General features: G+C 44.7%; 1 protein-coding gene across 1 annotated transcript in view; it reads right to left on the reverse strand.

Annotated features, from left to right (window-relative positions):
- Window positions 1–856: 856 nt before the first annotated feature.
- The window catches only part of col28a2a (collagen, type XXVIII, alpha 2a), a 31,125-nt gene continuing 14,131 nt past the window's right edge, over window positions 857–17,850 (reverse strand). Inside the window, exons 11-37 of the mRNA XM_041859805.1 lie at window positions 16,730–16,798; window positions 16,578–16,646; window positions 15,773–15,841; window positions 14,305–14,373; window positions 12,553–12,621; window positions 12,405–12,473; window positions 12,202–12,270; window positions 12,022–12,093; window positions 11,536–11,604; window positions 11,375–11,446; window positions 10,689–10,757; window positions 10,437–10,505; window positions 10,280–10,348; window positions 10,112–10,180; window positions 9,925–9,993; window positions 9,669–9,737; window positions 9,479–9,547; window positions 9,233–9,313; window positions 9,088–9,123; window positions 8,955–8,991; window positions 8,446–8,856; window positions 3,038–3,184; window positions 2,730–2,889; window positions 2,552–2,639; window positions 2,187–2,374; window positions 1,748–1,956; window positions 857–1,659 (exon numbers count right to left, since the gene is read on the reverse strand). Coding sequence (XP_041715739.1) covers window positions 1,652–1,659; window positions 1,748–1,956; window positions 2,187–2,374; window positions 2,552–2,639; window positions 2,730–2,889; window positions 3,038–3,184; window positions 8,446–8,856; window positions 8,955–8,991; window positions 9,088–9,123; window positions 9,233–9,313; window positions 9,479–9,547; window positions 9,669–9,737; window positions 9,925–9,993; window positions 10,112–10,180; window positions 10,280–10,348; window positions 10,437–10,505; window positions 10,689–10,757; window positions 11,375–11,446; window positions 11,536–11,604; window positions 12,022–12,093; window positions 12,202–12,270; window positions 12,405–12,473; window positions 12,553–12,621; window positions 14,305–14,373; window positions 15,773–15,841; window positions 16,578–16,646; window positions 16,730–16,798 — 2,544 coding nt within the window. The 3' untranslated portion in view covers window positions 857–1,651. The remainder of the gene's footprint in view (window positions 1,660–1,747; window positions 1,957–2,186; window positions 2,375–2,551; window positions 2,640–2,729; window positions 2,890–3,037; window positions 3,185–8,445; window positions 8,857–8,954; window positions 8,992–9,087; window positions 9,124–9,232; window positions 9,314–9,478; window positions 9,548–9,668; window positions 9,738–9,924; window positions 9,994–10,111; window positions 10,181–10,279; window positions 10,349–10,436; window positions 10,506–10,688; window positions 10,758–11,374; window positions 11,447–11,535; window positions 11,605–12,021; window positions 12,094–12,201; window positions 12,271–12,404; window positions 12,474–12,552; window positions 12,622–14,304; window positions 14,374–15,772; window positions 15,842–16,577; window positions 16,647–16,729; window positions 16,799–17,850) is intronic.

Raw genomic sequence — 17,850 nt, forward strand, 5'->3', positions numbered from 1 at the left:
AATGCATTTCAATAGCCATAAAAGGGCCAAAGAAATTGAACATTTTAGACGCTACACCTCTTGAAGCGTTTAAGCTATCAACACCAAACCAACGGTGAAGTGTGCAGACTGACCCAATTTAGATTGTTCTTATTCAGATTTTCTTATACTATTTATACTTTTTGAACTATAACCATTTTAAATTTGCATAAAATAACATGGGTTTGAATGAGAACCATAGGAATACAGTGGTTTCTATTCAAAACGATCCTGCTCCTTGGCCATTTAAGCTAAAAGACCAGCTTTAAAACGTTCAGGCTATCCTAACTTCAAATTGTCTATAACCTTTATAAACTTTAACAATATTCATTTGCAGAAATTAGCATAAAACGCAATGGATTCAATGCCAACCATAAGAACACAGTGGTCGACATTTCAAATGCTACTGCTATTTAACCATTTCAGCTAAAAATATTTTTTAAAGAATTACATTTTCAAAACATTATAAACTATAACTGTTTAAATGTGTATAGATTAGCATTAAATAACCCACCAACAATAATAGTAACTCTTGAACCTTTCATGCTAGAGACATTTTAGTCATTTAGCAGACGCTCTTATCCAGAGCGACTTGCAGTTAGTGAGTGCATAAATTTTTTCATTCTGGTCCCCGTGGGAAACGAACCCACAACCCTGGCGTTGCAAGCGCCATGCTCTACCAACTGAGCTACACGGGACACCAAACCAACTTTCACATGTTCAGGCTGTCCTATCAATCAATCAATCAATCAATCTATACTTTTTCAATCAATAAAAACCAAATCATCAAAATCAGTCCACATGTAAAAAATATGATTCATTTCAAAGTTAGCTTTTTCATCAACAGTAACGTGCGATTTCCTAAAACACTAAGGAAATAAAAATCCATAGTACAAGTTGCATACTGTCACTAAAACGGACTAATTCATATCATTAAACAAACAAGAAAAATAATTACAGCACCTATTTAATTTATTTTGCTTAAAAAAAACTGAATTCAAACATATACTACAAAAATAATGTATTCTAGAAGACTATCCCTATATTATAAGATGATATTGTGGGACAACATAATGCAGCACAATATGCTTATGGCTAAGAGGTATGAGAATTGACATTATGTGATGTTTTTCTCAGGTAAACCTGAAATGACAAAAGTTGGGCTTGAACCTCTCCCCTTTATTCAGTACAGCTTAAGGTTGAGTAACATTGAGGTATTGAATGGATTAGTTCATCCAATATTAATTTAATAAGAGTAAGGTATGTGATCATTTTTCAAATGTAATAAAACAGTTACCATAGCAACGTTATTTTCTTCAAATTCAGACTTCCGTAAATAAAGTCCACATAAATATGAAGATGTTGTTCAAATAACCATACATCTGAAAAGAAAGGCAACTTCATGAAATCTAGAAGTAGCATGTCCCTCCCCAATTCTCTACACCTCAAGAGAGAGAGACACAGAGAGCTGCAAAAGATAGTTATTTCCAATGATAAATGCCTATTGTAAATATACCATATTTAGATATCAGTAGTTGACTATTATTAAATACTGTTCAAATAATCCTCTGCACTTTGGTTAGTTGGTTCCATGGATGATTGTTCTGATGAGTTGATTGATCATCTGCCTGTTTTAACCAGCTGTGGAAAATACAGAGAGAGCATGTCAAAAAGAATGCCAGAAAACAGAGCACAGAGGCTTAAGATCTCTATGAGCTGTGGGACATACCTGTTCTAGATAGAACACAGGTCTTCTTACACTCATCCTCTGTCTCAAAACGGTTGGCATTTCCTTCACAGCCTCCATACCAGAACTGTGCACAGGAATTGGCCTGTTTGTCGTAATACCACCTGATGTTATACTCTCGACAGGTGCCTTGGTCCAAACTCAGGTTACAGAGGGGATCGAGCGGGATGGATTCTGACAAAACAACATCGAAGGAGAGGTATGACATACATTCAAGGAATTTGAAAACGTGTAAAGATATTTGAATGTTAACTTCCAAGACAGAAATGACCATGTTTCTTAATCTAACACAACATATTGAGAGATGACGTGACTATTGATGTAGTTGTGAACATGTTGCAGTGTTAGGTCCTAACCTTGGGGGAAAATAGAATTAGGGATTGGAATTGATACAGGCCGAAATTGGCCCTTGCTGGACGATGAAGGTGAACCTGATGTTCCTGAGGATGATGATGATGCTGATCCTGATGATGATGTTGAGACAGCTGTGTTGGAGTGGGAGCTTTCCCTTGCAGGGAGGATGGATACTGTTTTGTTAACTACAGCCACAGTACTACCTCCTCGCACGCGGTTCCTTATGTCTAAATCTTCACCCTCTTCATCATCCACCTGATTGATGACACACACACATAGATTAGTTAGACGGTAACTCAACCCTCTACTGCTAAAATTATATTAATTGACTAGCAGAGCAATGACTATTACAAAGCAATCATTCAATTGGTCCTCTATAATGCCTAAGGAGAGTTACTTTGTATGATATAAATGTGTCCTGTAAAGGCCTACTTGGACCTGCACTGGGAGTGGTCCAGGATTGAGGGGCAGAGTAAAGTTATCTCCACGGCCTCTGATGTGACTCTGGGAACTGGTGCGTCTACTCGGATTTAGGATAGGATCCTTATTATAGGTGGTTCCATAGCCGCTGTCCACATAGCCGTTATTCCCATGTCCGTTGTTCCCATGCCCGTTGTTCCCATGTCCGTTGTTCCCATGTCCGTTGGTCCCATGTCCGTTGTTCCCATAGCCGTTGTTCCCATTCCTTCCAAAGCCATTAGCGATGCGATTCAACACAAGGGCTCCATTCTCATCCTCACAGAACTGGCTAACAAGTTTTGACTCCAGAGCTGAAAGACAGGAGAGAAATGACAACCTCAGTTAAAGTATAATATATGATATCTGTATGACAGAATAAAGGGTGAAGTTGTTTTTACTGAACAACAGCTTTGTATTAAGTAATGTGTGATACTACACACATATGACCGTGTTAGTCACCTGGTAGAGTGTTGAAATCGTCGATGAGGTACATATGTTCACTGTCAGGGTCAGAGGCGATCAGATTAAGTTCACGCAGGAACTCGGCCCGGTTTGTATATGAGGTGTTGACAATCCCCAGGGCATACATCTCAACGTTGGCAGCATGTGTTATGATTTACCAGTATTAGAACCCAAATGCAGACAAGTACACCAAGCCAGAGAAGGTTTAACAGGTTTATTTAAAATGTTCAATAGTCCAGGTTTCCAATAATAGGGGAAGAGCAAGTCCAGGTTACAGGGAGGGTAACAGATCCAGGTCAGGGCAGGTGTGGTACCGTAATGTCCTAGTGTCCGTGGTGAGTCCAAAAGAGAGGTCCGGTAGTGGAGAGCAGGATGGTGGTGGCAGGAGTGAAGCGGAGGCAGGAGTCAGGTTCCAAATATATGGTCGTCTTGACTATGATCTGACGATGAGTGGTAAGTTTGACCGGGTCTTAAAGGCTGAGGTGATTATGGTGAATGAGCTGCAGCTGGAACCCTGACTCCCGCACACCAGACTTCACTCCTGCAATCAAGGACAGACAGAGGGGAGGGAGAGAGCAGAGAGAGAGCTACCTAGCAGCAGTAGGCCTAACAGTACCCCCCTCTACGGACGCCACCTGGCGGCCGACGGGGTTTATCGGGATGTAACCTATGAAACTCTCGGACCAGAGCAGGATCCACAATGAAGCTCCTGGGCACCCAGGAACGTTCCTCAGGACCATAACCCTCCCAATCCACCAGGTACTGGAAACCCACGACCCCCGGCGGCGAACATCCAGAAGTCGCCGGACAGTGTAGACCGGACCCCCACCCACGATCCTGGGCGGAGGAGGGGGACGAGAGGGCGGGCACAGAGGGCTAACCGACACAGGCTTAATCTGGGAAACATGAAAGGTGGAATGAACCCGTAGGGAGGCAGGAAGCTGTAGCTTAACCGCGCAGGGGTTAACAATAGACAGTATCTTGAACGGTCCTATAAAACGAGGCGCCATCTTCTTAGACTCCACCTTCAATGGAAGGTCCCGTGACTTCAGCCATACCTCTTGACCAGGAGAGTAACCGGGAGCCTGGGACCGGTGACGGTTGGCTTGCCTCTGCATGTACGCCGAAGCTCGGGACAGAGCTACCCTGGCCTTCCTCCAGACCTTGAAGCAGCGGCGCATGTGGGACTGCACCGAGGGTACCGCCAGTTCCCTCTCTTGAGAAGGGAACAGGGGAGGTTGATAACCCAGAGCACACAGAAAAGGAGACAAACCAGAGGAAGCGTTAGTCAAGGTGTTATGAGCATATTCCACCCAGGGGAGCATGGAGCTCCATGACCCAGGGTTAGACCCTGTGACACAGCGAAGAGCGGTCTCCATCTCCTGGTTCGCTCTCTCGGCTTGCCCGTTGGTCTGGGGGTGATATCCAGAGGACAGGCTGGATGTAATGCCCAAAGCTTTACAGAAAGCTTTCCACACCTGGGAGACAAACTGGGGACCCCTGTCAGAGACAATATCCGTGGGTAGACCATGAGAGCGGAACACATGTTCAACCAAAATATCAGCCGTCTCTCTGGCAGTGGGCAGTTTAGGTAGGGCCAAAAAATGAGCGAACTTAGAAAAACGATCAATCACCGTAAGAATTACAGTCTTTCCAGACGAGGGGGGAAGTCCAGTGACAAAATCCATAGCGATATGCGACCAGGGCCGGCTGGGTATAGGTAGAGGTCGTAGATGACCAGCGCTGGCCTGGGTGGAGTTCTTACTTCGTGCACATACCGTACAAGCAGCAATGAAGGCTCGAGTGTCCGCCTCCATCGTGGCCCACCAGAACTTCCGTCGCACAAAGTCAAGGGTCCGCGAAACTCCAGGGTGACAGGTAAGGGGAGACGAGTGAGCCCACTGAAGTACCTGGGAGCGAGCAGACTCAGGGACAAACATCCGGTTAGGAGGACCCCTCCCAGGGTCAGCTTGATGATGTTGAGCCTGTCTAACAATCCCCTCGATGTCACATGTGACGACCGCAATACTGCAGGTAGGAGGCAAAATGGGTTCAGGGTTACTACCAGTATCAACAGCCGAATGAACACGAGACAGGGCGTCAGGCTTGACGTTGCGTGACCCAGGACGGTAAGACAGAGAAAAATTGAATCTCCCAAAAATAGTGCCCACCTGGCTTGACGGGGGTTGAGCTGCTTACGCTGACTGGAGGTAAGCCAGATTCTTATGATCCGTCCAAACGATGAAGGGTTGTTCCGCCCCCTCCAACCAATGTCGCCACTCCTCGAGAGCCAGCTTAACGGCGAGCAGTTCACGATTGCCAACATCATAATTCCTCTCTGCCTGAGAAAGTTTCCTTGAGAGAAAAGCACATGGATGCAGTTTGTTGTCTTCAGGAGAACGCTGTGACAACACCGCACCTACCCCAGTGTCGGATGCATCCACCTCCACGACAAACTGGCGGTCGGGGTCCGGCTGCATCAGAATGGGAGCCGAGGCGAAGCGATGTTTCAGTTCTTCGAACGCTGATTCGGCCCCTTCATTCCAAGCGAACGGTCGTGAGATGGAGGTGAGAGCGGTGAGTGGCGCCGCAATGCGGCTGTAGTCCTTGATGAACCTCCTATAGAAGTTCGCAAACCCCAGAAATCGTTGAAGTTGTTTGCGGGTAGAGGGGGCTGGCCAGTCCGTGACAGCAGAGATCTTAGCTGGGTCCATCCGCAACTCCCCCTGAGCGATGATGTAACCCAAAAAAGAGGTCTCAGACACATGAAATTCACATTTCTCCATCTTCACAAACAGTTTGTTCTCCAACAACCTTTGCAACACCTGGCGCACATGCAGTTCATGTTCCTGGGAGGACTCTGAGAAAATCAAGATATCATCCAGATAGACAAAAACAAACCGATTCAACATGTCCCGAAGGACATCATTGACTAGTGCCTGAAAAACAGCAGGGGCATTAGACAACCCAAAAGGCATAACCAGATACTCAAAATGTCCCAAGGGTGTGTTGAAGGCAGTCTTCCATTCATCACCTTTACGAATGCGCACCAGGTGATACGCATTTCGTAGATCCAGTTTCGTAAAGATGGTAGCACCATGAAGGAGGGGAAAAGCAGAATTAATCAAAGGCAGAGAATACTTGTTCTTAATGGTGATGTTGTTAAGTCCACGGTAATCAATACAGGGTCTGAGGGTCTTATCCTTCTTAGCAACAAAAAGAATCCCGCTCCTACAGGTGACGAGGAAGGACGCATAATACCTGCCGCCAAGGAGTCCCGAATGTAGTTCTCCATAGCCTCCGTCTCCGGCCGGGAGAGATTGTACAGGCGACTGCTGGGGAGCGGGGCTCCTGGCTGGAGGTCAATGGCACAGTCGTAAGGCCGGTGAGGAGGAAGAGAAGTAGCTCTGTGTTTGCAGAAAACGGATGCCAGGTCATGATACACGTCAGGAACATTAGAAAGATCCATGGACTCCAGTGGAGGTCGAGGCACAGTACTGGCAGGAGTCAGAGCAGAACACAAACAATTCACATGACAAAATGTGCTCCATGAAACAATTCTACCTGTCACCCAATCAATGTGTGGATTGTGTCTTATGAGCCAGGGGATACCAAGGACCAGAGGGGTCTGTGGGCAGTCGATAATATGGAATTGAATGTTCTCCTGATGATTTCCCGACACTCTAAGACAAACAGGAACAGTCTGATGGGTAATATGGGTCAACAATTGTCCATTCAGACCCTTAGCCTGCAGCGGACAGTCCATAGGAACAGTCTCCAAATCCATTTGTTGAGCCCACTCTCTATCCAAAAAGCTTTCGTCTGCACCAGAGTCAATCAGCGCACTAACAGAGAGATTCTGGAACTGCCACTGGAGGGATGCCTGGAGCAGAATGCGGGGAGAAGAGGAAGAATCCGCTGCTCGGCTCACCAAAACTTCTCCCATTAATGATGAGCCGGCCCTTTTCCCCGGACGAACTGGGCAGGAAGGAACGAAATGACCAGCTTCTCCACAATACAGGCAGGCCCGAGCCTGAATGCGACGTGCACGCTCCTCTGAGGACAACCGTGCACGACCCACCTCCATGGCTTCGGGTTCAGTGCTCCTCGTATCGACTCGGGAAGACACGGCTTTCTCCGTAGGGAAGATGCGGGGAGGAGTTTGTTGATGACAGACAGGTTGCTTGGAACTAACACTCCTCTCCCGGCGGCGCTCCCGAATCCGATTATCCAACCTGATGGTGAGTGAAATAAGATTATCCAGCGTAGGCGATTCATCATATGACACCAATTCATCTTTTAAAGTCTCAGACAAAGCATTGATGAACACTCCTTGTAATGCCTCGTCATTCCAACCACTCACTGCTGCTAAAGTCCGAAACTCCACTGCCATCTCCGCCACACTGCGAGCCCCCTGCCGAAGAGAAAACAACCGTTTCGCAGCCTCCTTGCCTCGTACGGGGTGGTCAAAAACCTTCCTCATCTCAGTGGTGAAGGCAACGTAAGTGTTGCAAATGTCCGACTGACTCTCCCAGACCGCGGATCCCCAGGCACGAGCGGAACCGCTAGTAGAGTTGATAAGGTAGGCAATACGGGCTCTTTCTGAGGCGTAGGTGAGGGGCTGTTGTTCAAACACTAACGAGCATTGAGTCAAAAAATCGCCACAGGTTCCCATGTTCCCGTCATAGCGCTCTGGAGCAGGAACCAAAAGGCTCTCTGATCTGGGCTGAAGGGGTAGTAAGGGCAGACACTTGATTGGTGAGTAATTGAACCTGATTAAGCAGCACCTGACTGTCCTCAGCAATCGTCTTAAACAGGGTATCATGTTGGCCAAGTAAAATGCCCTGATTGGCTATGGCAGTCCAAATTTGAGTGCACTCTGGGGTGGTATCCAAGCTACTGTCTGCTGGGTTCATCGTTTGGTCAGATCATACTGTTATGATTTACCAGTATTAGAACCCAAATGCAGACAAGTACACCAAGCCAGAGAAGGTTTAACAGGTTTATTTAAAATGTTCAATAGTCCAGGTTTCCAATAATAGGGGAAGAGCAAGTCCAGGTTACAGGGAGGGTAACAGATCCAGGTCAGGGCAGGTGTGGTACCGTAATGTCCTAGTGTCCGTGGTGAGTCCAAAAGAGAGGTCCGGTAGTGGAGAGCAGGATGGTGGTGGCAGGAGTGAAGCGGAGGCAGGAGTCAGGTTCCAAATATATGGTCGTCTTGACTATGATCTGACGATGAGTGGTAAGTTTGACCGGGTCTTAAAGGCTGAGGTGATTATGGTGAATGAGCTGCAGCTGGAACCCTGACTCCCGCACACCAGACTTCACTCCTGCAATCAAGGACAGACAGAGGGGAGGGAGAGAGCAGAGAGAGAGCTACCTAGCAGCAGTAGGCCTAACAGCATGGGCCTCCCTCACAGCAATGTCCAGCTTCACAGGCTCTCGTTTGTCTGTCTGTCCATCTGTGATAACAATGGCCACCTTCCTAACCCCAGTACGGGCACTGTAGAAGGCCTCCTGGGTAGCCTTCCGGATGGCAGTGCTAGTGTAGGTGCCCTCACCCATGTAGGGCATCTTCCTGATGGCCTGCTTGACATCTTGTTTGGTCATGTAGTGCGTCAGATTGAACTCCAGGTGGACATCCAGACTGTACAGGACCAGTCCAATTCTGGTGGCGTTACGTCCAACAGTGGTACGGTCCACCAATGCTGTGACGAAGTCCTTGATGATTTCAAAGTTTTCCGGACCAACACTCTCTGAGCTGTCAATGACGAATACAAGCTCCATTGGCCTCTCCTTGCACTTGATTCCACATCCTAAAAGCAAGAGAAAGATGCTGAATAACTCCTAACATTATTTAATTTATTCTTTATGTTTTAGCTTGGATTTATTATTATCATGGTGTTAGTCTTACCACAGATTTCCTTGATCAATTTAATGATGTCTTCTCTCTGGAAGTGATAGAAGTGTGAAAGTTATATTCATATTTCATATTGTTCTCTATTACACAGAATCAATCAAGCAGTGTGTAAAGTTTGTGAACTTACTGTAAGCCCTGCTTCACCCTTTACTCCTGGCCTCCCCTGAGATATGAGAAAACATTTGAATGATTCATACATCACTACTTTGAAATTATACAAAATAACATAAAACAGCAATTTCAGTAAAACAATTAATATTTAGAAAACGCACAGACTCTCCAGGAACCCCAGGATCTCCCATGTCCCCCTTTACACCCTTATTTCCTCTCTCACCCTGCAAGCCACGGTTGCCCTGCAGTGAAGAGACAGGAGGAAGAAACAGGAGGGCTGTTGTTAGAGACAAGGTCACTGCATCCATCAGTAGAAGAGCGTAATGAGTTGAAGTTATGATTTGAAGTATGAGTTGAAGTATGAGTTGAAGTATGAGTTGAAGTATGAGTTGAAGTCATCCTCTTACCTTAGCTCCTGAGAATCCTTCCCCTAAGGGTCCCCTTGGCCCTGTCACACCCTGAGACCCCTGCTCACCCTAAAATACAAAAGATGAACCATAAATCAATCAATCATTTACCCAAAGGCAATGTACCTGGAAAAGAGCTATAGCACACTAAAGGTCATAGGTCAGGAGTGGACTGTGTTATTAAACATACCTTGGGGCCCTGCAGACCTTCCCCTGGGGGCCCGTTTGGACCAGGGGGTCCTTGCCTTCCCATGTTACCCTGGAAACCAATTATGTTAGTGTTATGCGTAGGGGACGGACAGGCTACAGACTATAAATAAAGTTGATTAAGTTTGACATTGCCATCACAGCTGGACTACTGGTATGTGTTAAGCTATGCCACGTATTACACTCAGAATGTGACCTATGGCTGAATAATGGACGTTTTGTTAATATTAGCTTCATACCGGTGGTCCTTGCACACCCTTTCCTTTTGGGCCTGGCAAACCTGGCAATCCTCTGAAGCCAATGTCTCCCTGGGACATACAGATTTAGAGTCACATGCAATACATAATACACATTCACATTGACATGTAGTACGTTGTAGCAGATTGACATGCATAGAAGATTTAGGGACAGATACATAACAAGTACCTTAGGTCCTGGGATGCCAACACCCTCAGGGCCCTGCTCTCCCTGTAGACCTGGAAGGCCTGGAGGACCCTAAAAAAGGAACAGGGAACAATCCAAACTTAATGAGAGACTAAGTTTGGTTTAACACCAGTAATCTGCAGTTAATTCATGTTGGTTGTAAGTACTCACCACTGGACCAGGGAAACCTTCACCTTTGGGCCCAAAAGGACCTGATGGACCTGGATTACCACGGTCACCCTGGTAAAAACATCATTCAAACGATGAGCATGTGCCTCATAGTAATAGTAATATCATATCTTTCTTTGTTGTGAATTGCAACACTTACTTTTGGCCCAGGTAGCCCATAGCCTGTCTCTCCAATAGGCCCAGAGGGACCAGGAGGGCCTAGATCACCCTGAGACAGAGAATGAGATAAGATAATCCCAATGCTGTTTATCAGCCAGGATCTGACGATGCATTGCAATGGACTGCGTGTAACAGTGTTTCTTACTGCAAGCTCACAGGCCTGCCAAATGTGTACAGTACCTGCCAAGACCTGCATAGAGAAACAGGGTGTTAATAGATGTGGATGTCTTACCTTGGGACCTGCAATGGCCCGTCCCGGTAGTCCTGGCATGCCCAGTCGGCCTGGTGTGCCAGGCTCCCCCTGAAAGAAGAATGGGCAAGAATTTCACTCGAACTCTACAGACACTCCCTTTATCCAAACACTCCCTACACTACCAACAGCCTGCACAGATGTTTGCCACTTTTGTAATCTTCTAGTGTATTTTGGTTGAACTCAAATTGTTGGGCTACTGTTACAACAATCTCGAATAAATATGCAGTTACTAGAGTGTGTGTTGAGTGTTGGTTGTAAATAACCTAAATAGACGTTCATTTAATAAATACTGGTAGTTCAAAGCAAACAATACTATCAGGTTCACTAAATCTGCCGTGCTGTGATCAGATTGTGTTTGGTCTCAGCCAGTGTTATTCTCACCATGGCACTTATCGTAAGAGTAGGGGTGTTAACCCGCTGTTCTGGCCAAATTCCCAACCTGGCCCTTTTCAATCATAGCCACCTAATCATCCCCCTGATTCCCAATTGGCATATATCACTCTTCACCTCTCCACCATGCTAGCTTATGTGTGGTGAGCATTCTGGCACAAAATAATGGGTGCTACACATTGAGTTTCCCCCTTACTATGCAAAGCGCTTTGAGCACCTACTGTAGGCGCTACATAAATGCAACCAATTATTATTATTATTATTGTTAATATTACCTTTGCCCCTGACGGTCCGGTCATGCCAGGAGGTCCATGTAATCCACGGATGCCCCTCTGACCCTGGTCTCCCTGGTAGGGGTGGAGCACGCATATTTTACATGACCCCCTCTTGGTGCTTACAGGTTAGTATGACAGAACGTTAAGGATGTGAAATGCACCTTCTCGCCCTGGGTGCCGATCCCTGCTGCTCCCTCAGGACCTCTTATGCCAGCTACACCCACCTCACCCTGGCAGTGGCGAAGGGTAGATGGGACAGACAGAAACCATTTCACATTGACATATTCCTTTTCTTTGTGGTATACTGTATCTATAGAACTATACTGGATCTATATAACTATATAAGATCTATAGAACTATGCTGTATCTTTAGAATGATACTGTATTTATAGAAATATACTGGATCTATAGAACTATACTGGATCTATAGAATTATACTGGATCTATAGAACTATACTGGATCTATAGAACTACACTGGATCTATAGAATTACACTAGATCTATAGAACTATACAGGATCTATAGAACTACAGTGGATCTATAGAACTACACTGGATCAATATAACTACACTGGATCAATATAACTACACTGGATCTATAGAACTACACTGGATCTATAGAAGTGGTGTAAAGGTGAAATAACACACCTTCTGTCCTGGAGCCCCGTCCTCGCCTGGAAGACCAGGTAAGCCAGCCAGGCCAGATGCACCAGGCTCACCCTGGAAAATAAACAAATTGCTTTTTAAAATATATCACAAGTTCAACAGGCTTATTTGAGAAGGTGTTTTTTATTACTTGGAAGAGGGTGGATAAGGTATTTGTCTTACCTTTGCCCCTGGCTCACCAACGCCTCTCTCCCCTGTAGCTCCAAGCTCTCCTGGTAAACCTTGATCGCCCTAGAAATAAGAGAATGGAAAGTAGTGTGAAGAAATCCACCAGGCAAAAACAACAGGCTAGCTACAAACAACAGCAATCAGAGAATTATATGGTCTTGGCCATCAATTCATGGCTTTGCATGGTCTTTACCAACCTTAGGTCCAGGTAAGCCCTCTCCTTGAGGCCCTCTGCCGCCAGGTGGACCCCTGGGACCCTCCACTCCCTGGGGAATAAAAATCACAATCACGTGTGTGATGTGCATGCAAGTGTAGTGTCACGTTACTCTTCGCCACTCAGCTTACCTTCTCCCCCTGGATGCCCGCTCCCGTAAGTCCAACAAGTCCTGGATGACCTGGAGGCCCGAACTCACCCTGAGGTCAAACATAAAAAGGGTTGAGGGCCGGATGAAGAAATCATAAGTCCCAGGGTTTTGTTTTTTATAGGCTCCTCTCCCCCCAGCTCACTGTGATGGCCGATGCGCTCATTGTGGCAATAGCCTATCTCAAGATGATATACTGATATAAAACAGTGCTGCTGTTAGCTAAAAATTGGGAGTTGTTAATAATAATAATAATAATATGCCATTTAGCAGACGCTTTTATCCAAAGCGACTTACAGTCATGCGTGCATACATTTTTTTGTGTATGGGTGGTCCCGGGGATCGAACCCACTACCTTGGCGTTACAAGCGCCGAGAATTGTTTTTTCTTCTATTGGTTCTAAAGACAGATTAGTCTTCTCTTTTCAGCAGTGGGCATTTGCTTTCCAAACTGCACGTTTTCCCCACAAATGTATTTTGAAATCTGTAAAAGGCAAACCAACAGCCGCAACCAACCATAAAAATATAATCCATAGATGGCAGTTCCCATTCAAGTCAGGACTGGCATCCATCGCTAGTGTACCAATGAGTTTAACAGTCAAATTGCCAGGGTAAGAGGTTCCAAAACCCTTCTATGGATTATATGTCTATGGCCACAACGCTGTATATTTGACACGCATGCTGTATATTTGACACGCTGTATATTTGACACGCATGCTGCCCAAACTGCGGCCTTCTCAACTGTAGGCAAACTGATAACTGCCTAAATAAAGGAAACACTTGCGTAAACAAGGTATACAAAGTATATGTTATAGTGTGGGGTGCATTTTCCTGGCATGGTTTAGGTCCACTTGTAGAATCTATGCCAAGGCGCATTGAAGCTGTTCTGGCAGCTCGTGGTGGCCCAACACCCTTTTAAGACACTTTATGTTGGTGTTTCCTTTATTTTGGCAGATACCTGTATGTGCTTGTGATAAAACCTAATCCACAGTTATTTAAATCCACAGTTATCCACAGTCTACACTCATTGAGAGCAGGCTCCTGAGTCCTCCTGTGGTTGGCAGTTGCTGTAAAAAAAAATACAAAATATATACTACATACAGTATATAATATATACAGTATATATTTCCTTTATTATTATTTATTGTAAAACATTATTATTAATATCAATATATTACTTTTTTGCTTCCTCTTGGGCCCCCCATGGGTCTGGGCCCAGGGGCTTCAGCCGTTAAACCCCTGCATTAATCCGGCCCTGTTTGAGGTCTAGGTTGTCATTTGACCCTTCATGAGTTTATTGGCCTTTATGTCTTAAAATCAAGATAATTGGTACTAATAGAATCACCAGGCTGAATATCTGCATGAGTGCCTTCTTTAAATGTGATATACAGCATATACAGTATCTTGTTCTTGACTACAGAGAGCTAAAATCCCTAACCACCAATAAATGTGGTTTAATTTGAGTGCTAGACACTGGTTATGCCAGTAGTTGTATGTAACAATTTGGCATGGTTGTTTATTGAATCCTACAACATGCAAAAAGAATCCTACCTTCAACTTTCCCACAGTAACTACAGCTATAACCCTCCCCCCGCCCTTTCTTTCTCAATGGAGCGCTTCAAGGAGGCCCAGAGGGAGGATCCAAGGCTTCTTTATGAACTTCATTAGGTCTTTTGTTGGGTAGACATGGCATGTTTGTGTGAATGGCATTGATTAATGATGTATTTACAGCCCACCTTTTCTCCTTTGATTCCTGCACCCGTCTGTCCTCTAGGCCCTCTCGGTCCGGCCAGCCCCCGGTCTCCCTGTCGAACAAAGACAAGTCATCACTCCTCTCTCCCGTCACACATCCAGCTCCCACTGGTTCACACATTCACAGCACTATCCTCATTGTGCTCAGTCAATAGTGTAGTAGGGACTGGGAGGGTTAAGTTAGCACCTGTCTCTCTTGCGAGTAGTATGACATGGTCCTATATGACTGAAGTTATGTTATTACCAAATCTGTTAACGTTATCCTTCTGAGGAGTGTTGCTTACCCTTCTCAAACTAGGCAGAGGAAGAGGGCGATGAAGAGGGCATGTTTATTGCCTCAGCAACAGTTGAAAATAATTAAATGCAGACACACAGACAGGAACATATTAATTGTTGGGGGGGTTGACCTGTCCTTTAGAACTGCCATGACCCCTTTTGGGAAGGGGGGCTTTCCCATAAGAGCCAATGACAGATGTTTGGTTGCCTCAGGACATTTTCTGTGTTACACTCATTTTCCAGGATCTGCCTACTACTGCCAAATGTAAGTGCATCAACCACAGCTCAAACTCTCGACAGTGCCATTATTTAATATGCTCTCAGGTTCCGACTTGAACTAGGAAAAACAGACTGAAGGAAGTATTCCATTGCTAAATACTTTGTTCATGAGGATAGTTTATATGTTTACTCATCCAATATAAGCACTGTGTTCATGTTCATGTCTCTATGTGTTATGATGATAATATAACTAAAATAAAACCCAAGATTAACTCCAAGTGCTGTCATAAAAAATTATAGCTATGTTTTCATAATGTATCCCACTTTGTGATTGCTTGCCACTCTTAAATCCCATGGAAATCCAGGCCCTCTCCATGTGTATGTGATGTTTGAACAGTCCACATATAAAATATTATATGTCACTCTACAAGTTGCAACATGGAGAAATGACATTGTTTTGTGCACATCAACATGAATGGTAACACTTGGCTGAGAACTAGCTGTGAGTAGACTACTTTGGAGAAGAGCAGGGCCTGGCTTTGACAGATGCAGCCAATGTGTTGATTACACATTTCTTCCCTCTAAAATCCAGCGAATGAGAGTTGTGCTTTCATGCTCATGTAAGTCCTTATCAGTTTCTGAGGTCAATTATGGCCAAACAGATGGCCATCTTCTACAGCCCAGGCGCTGGTAGAATCAAGAGGTTAAGAAGCCATCTGATTTAAGGAAGGTTTAGGTCTGTTTCTGCTATTGGTGTAATAAAACGAAGGTCTTTTGGGTGGACATTTTGCTTCCAGCATTGTAGCTAACGGTAACCCCAGAAATGATGCTGTGGACTAACACAAATCTCACTAGATAGAATGGAGTATAAAAATAAAGAGGAACGCATTCTCGCTGTAACCAGATAATTTCTCTATTGTATTTTTCGTTTTAGTCATGACAAACTCGTAATCATACCTTTGGCCCAGGGAGCCCCTCGCCGTGGGGTCCTTTCTCCCCTTGAAAACCTTGTGGCCCTTGAGGCCCCTGTAAAATAAACCAGCATTATCCTTTTACCAACATTGGGTCAGAAGACACTGCATTTGTAGTTGTCATCCCAACTCACGTTTCCTACTGTGATATACACTGAGTATACAAAATATTAAGGACACCTGCTCTTTCCATGACTGACCAGGTGAAAGCTATGATCCCTTAATGATGTCAGCTGTTCAATCCACTTCAATCAGTGTAGATGAAGGGGAGGGGACAGGCTAAAGAAGGATTTTTAAGCCTTGAGACAATTGAGACATGGATTGTGTACAGTATGTGTGCCATTCAGGGGGGAATGGGCAAGACAAAAGATTGAAATGCCTTTGAATGGGGTATGGTTGTAGGTGGCAGGCGCACCGGTTTGTATCAAGAACTGCAACGCTGCTGGGTTTTTCATGCTCAACAGTTTCCGTGTGTATCAAGAATGGTCCACCACCCAAAGGACATCCAGCCAACTTGACACAACTGTGGGAAGCATTGGAGTCAACATTGGCCAGCATCACTGTGGAACGCTTTCAACACCTTGTAGAGTCCATGCCCTGACAAATTGAGTCTGTTCTGAGGGCAAAAGGGGTGCTACTCAATATTAGGAAGGTGTTCTTAATGTTTTGTAAACTCAGTGTACAGTATCACTCACAAAGTTTTTAAAAGTCTATCAGGTTGTCAATGAAACCAAACTACGTAATGTAGTAAGCTACAGTAAAATGCTAGTCGGGAGTTTCAGTCCACTCACTAGTTGGCCTTGTTCACCCAACCCTGGTGGACCAGGGGGGCCGGGTTTTCCCTGGAATCCCAGATCACCCTGCAAACAAGACATGGTGAGATGGAACAGGTAACATAAAACAATTAATTAGTTAGACAAAAGCAATAACAGAATAAACTTACCTTTGGTCCAGGAAGTCCAATACCATTTTCTCCCTGAATTCCAGCCGGGCCAGCTGGACCCCGGTCACCCTGTGATGACAAACACAAGAGACACAGATTAAAGTTAGCAGCAAACAAAGATAGCAGCATAATACAGATCCAATATCAAGAACAAGGGAGTGGCTTACAGCTAAAGGGCGGTACAAAGCTTTAATTCAGTCTAGGCAGATCAGAGAACCTTTTACATCCAGTAGTTTTAGATTTAGATTCAGATTAATGTTAACTGATATCACATAGAAACATTGTCCTTTTATTTATCTTACTTAGAGATATATTGATATGATACCAATTATATTCTTCCTAAATATAAACTTATAAACAAAGTATTGCTCAGAAAATACTTGCACAGAGGCTTTTTGAAGTTGATGGAGAAAAATACCCCCTCATATCAGAACTGCTGATCTCAAAGGTATGTAATTACTCAAACAGATGTTTTAAATCAAGCAGACCCACTGGGCACACACTGTGTAACACCCTGGCTCTGGGACTCTATATGTTGAGCCAGGGTGTGTTCTTTCATTGTGGTGTACTTCTATGTTGGGAGTTCTAGGTTGTTTATTTCTATGTTGGCCTGAGTGACTCCCAATCAGAGGCAACGAGTGTCAGCTGTGGCTGGTTGTCTCTGATTGGGAGCCATATTTAAACTGTCTGTTTTTCCCTTTGTGTTTGTGGGTTCTTGTTCCGTGTTGGTCTATGTTACCTAGGACGTTACGAGTCGTTTGTTGTGTTTGTTTACTGTCCGTGTTTATCGCTAATGATAAATAAACATGTTCGTTCATCACGCTGCGCCTTGGTCCTCCTCTCTTAACGACGATTGTGACACACTGGTTGAATCAACGTTGTTTCAACGTAATTTGTCAACCTATTACGATGTGGAATCAACGTGGAAAATACATAGGATTTGAAAATAGTAATCAACCAGTACTGTTTTCATCTAATTTCAACCAGTGTTGTAAACATTGGAATTAGGGTATAACTTCTACTTAAATACATTGATTTACCATGACTAACAGGTTGTTACATCAATCTAATTTCAACATAATCATCAGAACTATGTATAAGTTGAAATTGAGTTGAAAATT

The sequence above is a fragment of the Coregonus clupeaformis genome, chromosome 4, assembly GCF_020615455.1.
Source record: "Coregonus clupeaformis isolate EN_2021a chromosome 4, ASM2061545v1, whole genome shotgun sequence".
In the NCBI taxonomy this organism is placed as follows: Eukaryota; Metazoa; Chordata; class Actinopteri; order Salmoniformes; family Salmonidae; genus Coregonus; species Coregonus clupeaformis.